The sequence below is a fragment of the Aplysia californica genome, unplaced genomic scaffold, assembly GCF_000002075.1.
Source record: "Aplysia californica isolate F4 #8 unplaced genomic scaffold, AplCal3.0 scaffold00591, whole genome shotgun sequence".
NCBI lineage: Eukaryota > Metazoa > Mollusca > Gastropoda > Aplysiida > Aplysiidae > Aplysia > Aplysia californica.
In genome coordinates, this window is record NW_004797861.1 from 259,180 (window position 1) to 265,084 (window position 5,905).

Genomic DNA, 5,905 nt, shown 5'->3' on the forward strand with positions numbered 1-5,905 from the left:
AGAGAGAGAGAGAGAGAGAGAGAGAGAGAGAGAGAGAGAGAGGCATTATACCTTGTTGTGATTGGGGTTGGTCTGCTCAGTTTGAGTCTCCGACGTAAAATTCTTGACCTTTTTGTTCGAAGCTTTTGAGGCGAACCGCTTACATGATATAGCAAGTTGACCCTTAATCTAAATTTACACTTCTTTGACAAATCATTAAATATGTCGAGAGCTTGATTATGCCATAAATAATTTGTATTTCTCATGGTGTTCATTTTTCTTCCCCATTATCTTTATTTTCCAACACTCTTCACTGTTTCTTCCCTCTTTTTTCTACCTGTTTGCGTCATTCTGTATTTCGATTGTATCATATCCCCCTCCTCCTCCCCCTCCTCCCCCTTCTCCTCCCTCTTCTCCTCTTTCCTCCTCCTCCTCCCCCTCCTCCTCCTCCTCCTCCTCCTCCTTATTCAGTTCTCTAGTCTTTCCTTACTTTTTTTTAAAAACCTGTCACTACGTCTTATCTCCGCCAGGAATCTTCTTTTTCCTCTGCTTTCCGAGTTGAAATTCAACCTATTGAGGTTGGGTGCTTTGTGTATGCTCACATGTGATCAGTTCCTTTGATAAATGTTTCTCCCTTATTTTTCCTTTGCCCTTTGAAATGTGTCTATTGCCATATTAATCCTTATAAACTCAATGACTCTTAGTCGATAGTATCATTTGAAATGAGTCTTATTACATTAGGATAGTTCGATAATCATGTGATATTACAGTATTACTATAAATAAAGACATTCAGTGCAATGGATAACTGAATACAATGTGCATTTTATAGTGACCTAAAGCGGTATCTACGAATTGCGAAACGTGCAGCGTACAAGAAGTGGCAGAGCCCACTGATAACACTAGATAATACATAAACGCGTGCTTTATTCATCCTGAAGATCGCTCCCTCAGTGTAAAGCGCTATGCGCACCAGTCCGATTCTCCAGAATCAGTTTTATGGCGAAAATTCTAGAGGCACATATTTCAGATGCAGATGGCATTGGTTTGAATCCTAAAAGAAAGAGTTTTTGAGGATGGGTTGTTTCGGAATGTGATTTCTAAGGAGATTGTTGAGAATTTCATAGAAGGAAAAGAAATCAAATGCGGTCGTACTTAAAGAAATTCATGTGGGCCGTTCACAAATAAAACGCTTATGAAGAGACGCACAGTTTCTGGAGCACTTGAATCGACATAAAGGTCCCTTTTAATACTATTGATTCATACTTGCTGTTTGTGATGAATACACCAAACTTGATTGATCTTACTCCACATTTTCTGTTGCACTCTTTCTGTCTCTTTGTCACTCTTTCTGTTTGTCTGTCTGTCTGTCTGTCTGGCTGTCTGTCTTTTGGCTGTCTGTCTGTTTGTCTCCCCCCCGCTCCTCTTCGTTGTACTCCGTCAATCTCTCTCATTCTCTGATGCTGTGGTTGTATCGGTCGTGGACAGCTTGTTTTCTTGCCCATGTCTACATGTCTGTCTGCTATTTTGGAAGAACGAGGTTTCCCTTTTTTGAAACTTCAAAATCACATCACCGAGTACATTAGAATCTTCAGATGCCATACAGTATTCATCTGTGATATGTGAGTCAAAAGTTGTAGCTGTATGATTTTGACTTGAGCTATGAAATGTCAGAAACGTGAATTTACATCAATATTGTCTAAGGGGAAAGCTATGACAATGGCATTGGAAAACAAGGCGGAATCGAAGTCATGCACGGTGTGTTCTTTGACAATTACAGGCAAAACTTTGTGTTGATAAGTTCTCTTTGGCACCAGTGTTCAACAGTGAATACTGCACGTTAGAAATACATGTACAAGACAAATTAAAGCCAGCCATTTGGAAAAAAAGCGACCCGGGATGCTAAAATCTTGCGCCATCTTCCACCAATACAATACACCTGTCTACACATGCGGCATTGTCTCTGAACTGGGGCATGCACTTTGTTCGCCAGATTTAGCATTTTGTGACTTTTTTCTGTTTCCTAAACTGGAAGAAATGCTTTGTGGTCAGGGAGTTTCGAACCCAGATAAGATTCGAGAGGCGGCCAAGACAAAAATAAGGGACCTAGATAAAGAAACACTTATTTATATTTTAGAGCGCTGGGTGCTTTGCATGGAAATTCATTGTTTATAACTTAATGGAGCGTTAGTTGAAAAGATGACATGATAAATGTTTCTTTCGAAAGATTAAAACAGTTTTTAAAACTCTATTCATGAGCATTGATGAATTGCAAGACTTGGCACTTACGCTTTTGAAACCACATCAAACAAACTCAAAACGACTTGTATGTTTTAAGGCGAATGCTTTTCGCTTTCCCAACTCTCAAACAGCAGTAGACTACTCAATCGTGTACATTCCTCTACTGCAAAACTAACAGTATCTTTTCGCTCTTCCGCTCCTTGAGACAACCGGCAATGCCAGTCACCAAACGGTTGTGTTACTTATTTGGAGCGCAAAGGGGTTTTCTCGTTGCATGCCTCATGCGTACTAATCATAAAGCGAAGGAAAAAGTGAACCTGTAAGTTTGCTGTAGGAAAGACGCAATGACATATTTGTTCGATTTTCTTTTTTTTTTTGGTGTTCTTTTTACTTTTCTTATACGTTTCGAATTAACCTCACCATCGGATTGGTTACGTTTATTCACTCTTTCTAATACTTTCTATTGTTGGACAACGGTTCTGAAACTATGTAAATGATTATATTACATGTATCATAATATTATGTGTGTTATCAGAAGCGCGATAGTCCTTCAGACATAAAATAATATCGTGGTGCGTCTTGGTGCATGATTGTATACAAAAAAGGAATAACAAGTCCAGTTTCCTATCCATATTTCAGGTGACTGGCTGCACGGCTTGGTGCATGTTCATATATTATAAAAGTATAACAAGTCGTATTTTCCTATCCACATTTCAGGTGACTCGCTACATATCTTGGTCCATTTGTATTTATTATAAACGCATAACAAGTCTTATTTTCCTATCCACATTTCAGGTGTCTGGCTACTACGACGAGCTGTTCACTAGTGACCGCAGGAACCAGAACGGCTGCCCCATCACCATGACTTTGTACGTGAGTCACCAGTACACAAATTACGACAAAGTTGCTGAGTACTACAAGGTAAGCAGTGAATACCAATAATTACTTGTATTATTACAGGGCCATTTTGGCTAGATGTTGTTCACGCTGTGGCTTTGGGACAGAAAAGACCGGTTATTATTTGTTTGTTGGTTAGAACCATCTCGCTTAATCAGTTAATGTACAACTCAAGGTTTCGTTTTTATTCCTCTGGGCTTGTATTCACTTTCTGGGAAAAGCAGAGAAAACGATATTCGAGGCTGTCCTCTTCCTCTCTTCATAACCACACGGCCTGTAAGAAGTCCAGAATAGAAATACTCGAAGGAAATTTCACTTTAAGTCGTTTACCCAAAAGAGAAAATAATATTTATTCTTTTTGACTAACTAGAGGATAAGTTTTATCGATATTAGTCCATTAATGTACAAGCCAAGTAAATGTTTCGAAGAAGTGCTGCACATCCACTTGCTTTCAATAAAAAAAGATAACGCTTTTATGCGTTTTTATCCCTCCCAAAAATTAACGTATTGGGCGATTGATGTTTACCAAAATGGTACGTTTGTCTTTTTTTTTCCTTTAAATTCTCACAATGAGTGGGAATCCAGATTGATGTTGGTGAAAACAATGTATTTGAACTCTCTACAAGGGGAAAAAGGCAAAAGTCACAGAAGGAATGTAGCCTAGTAGTTTTCTTTCATGGGATCTAATAAGACTGCAACCATCTATTCTTTCCCTTCACAGCTGTTTTGAATTACCGGTGTTATATTACGGGGTTTTAAGTAAAATTAATTTTTTACGATGGACGAAATAAAAAAAAAAAGCCAAATAAATGATCAAGACAGGCATAAACAAACATGGAACATTGTGACAACTGTCTTTTTCCCGCCCGTAGTCTTCGTTTATCTTTTAGAGAGAGAGAGAGAGAGAGAGAGAGAGAGAGAGAGAGAGAGAGAGAGAGAGAGAGAGAGAGAGAGAGGGAGAGAGAGAGAGAGAGAGAGAGAGAGAGAGAGAGATAGATAGAGAGAGAGAGAGACAGACAGAGAGAGAGAGAGAGAGAGAGAGAGAGAGAGAGAGAGAGAGAGAGAGAGAGAGAGAGAGAGAGAGAGAGAGAGAGAGAGGTATCCGGGTTGGTGTCGATCAAAATGATACAATATCTTTTTTTTTATCTCCACCAACAGAGGGGCATGGAGATTGGCGTCCACAGCGTGACACATACGGACATCGACACAGCAGCTAAGCTACAGGAGGAAGCCAACCAGCAAAAACAGAACATCGTCAATAACGCAGGGGTAGATCTACACCGGTTTTGGGGTTTAGTTAGATTGAATTGGCAGGAGCTGGTGGTACGCTATTTAATTTTGTCAAAGGGAAAAGTCAGACTAGGAGCTCCCAAAACTTTAATATCAAAAGTAATGGCACGAACAATCTGTAGGTCAGTATCAAGTAGGAAGTTGGAAAATAGCCTTCTTAGCAAATAAACAAACAAATAAAAAAACCCAAACAAAAATGATCCCAAATCAAAACAACAAACAAACAAACAAACAAACAAACAAACAAGCAAACAAATTTAACGTCCCTCACTTGACCCAATACGCGTATTAAGGGCCACTATTCTGTGTACGCGACATTTTGGGTCGCTGTTTTAAATTCTTCCCTCGTTAAGCCTTGTTATCATGATAATTTGTCGCAATGCTGGGCAAAATGGTTTTATTCGAACTACAGTTAAGTCTAATTACGGGGCAAATTTCAGAGTTTTGGACCAATCCGGGGTAGGGGGAAGGGGGAAGGTGGGGGGGGGGGGGGGTGACAAGGCATGACCCCCTGTTTTCCCCCATAATTAAATGTTTCACAGTAAAGTTTTTGAAATTTTCCTGAAATTAAATGATTTGTGACAGTTTTAGTAACCTATTGTTTGATCTCATGAAAAAAATACAGCCGTTTGACCCCCAAAAAGCAGAGCATTTGTATGCTGGCTTGACAGTAAAACTGCCCTTGTTCCTAGTTACTTGTAACAACAGGGGAGAGGCAAAGGCGGGACAAGGAAAGGCCTACATGCACGGAAGACAAGTTTTCGTCATGGGACCCTCTCTTTACCTTTACTATCAAACAAACAAACCAATAAACTTAGAAGTAATGTATCTTACTGATACACGAATTTTCCTCTCTTCACCCAGGTGGGAATGGGTACCCGGCCATCATAGACAGCGGGAAATCTTGCCAGGTTGTTACATGTAGAGTTTTAAGCACCTGTAAAAATAATGGCAGCGTGCGCTTGTATGAAAATGTTTCAGAATGTTATCAGGTCTGTTGGGGTAATGATATTATAGATTGTAAAGCGCATAGAACTGTTGGGCAGGGATTTGCGCTATAGAAATGTTTTTATCAGTATTATTATTATTATTATTATTATTATTATTATTGCAATAACTTCCCAGGTCCCCGCGTCTCAAGTGGCCGGATGGAGGAGTCCCAATCTGAAGACCGCCGGCGACGACCAGCCCAGAATTCTGGGAGAACTGGACTACCTGTACGACATCTCCCTCACCTACTCCCGAGACGCGAACGTCCCCTGGCCCTTCACACTCGACTACGGCTACCCATACCCCTGCATGATCTCCCCGTGTCCTAGTGGTACAAATCCACACAAAGGTAGGTTGGGCTCTATTTGTTTCTCTCTCTCTGTCTGTCTGTCTGTCTCTCTCTCTGTCTCTGTCTCTGTCTCTGTCTCTGTCTCTGTCTCTCTGTCTCTCTGTCTCTCTCTCTCTCTCTCTCTCTCTCTGATATAGGACACAATATGATTGGATAATTT

The 5,905-nt window shown here is 40.3% G+C and overlaps 1 protein-coding gene across 1 annotated transcript in view; it reads left to right on the plus strand.

The window, feature by feature from the left end:
- Window positions 1–5,905, plus strand: part of LOC101850596 — a 12,659-nt gene that overhangs the window by 1,303 nt on the left and 5,451 nt on the right. Inside the window, exons 2-4 of the mRNA XM_005107310.3 lie at window positions 3,015–3,140; window positions 4,275–4,385; window positions 5,532–5,745. Of these exons, the coding sequence (XP_005107367.1) occupies window positions 3,015–3,140; window positions 4,275–4,385; window positions 5,532–5,745 (451 nt within the window). The remainder of the gene's footprint in view (window positions 1–3,014; window positions 3,141–4,274; window positions 4,386–5,531; window positions 5,746–5,905) is intronic.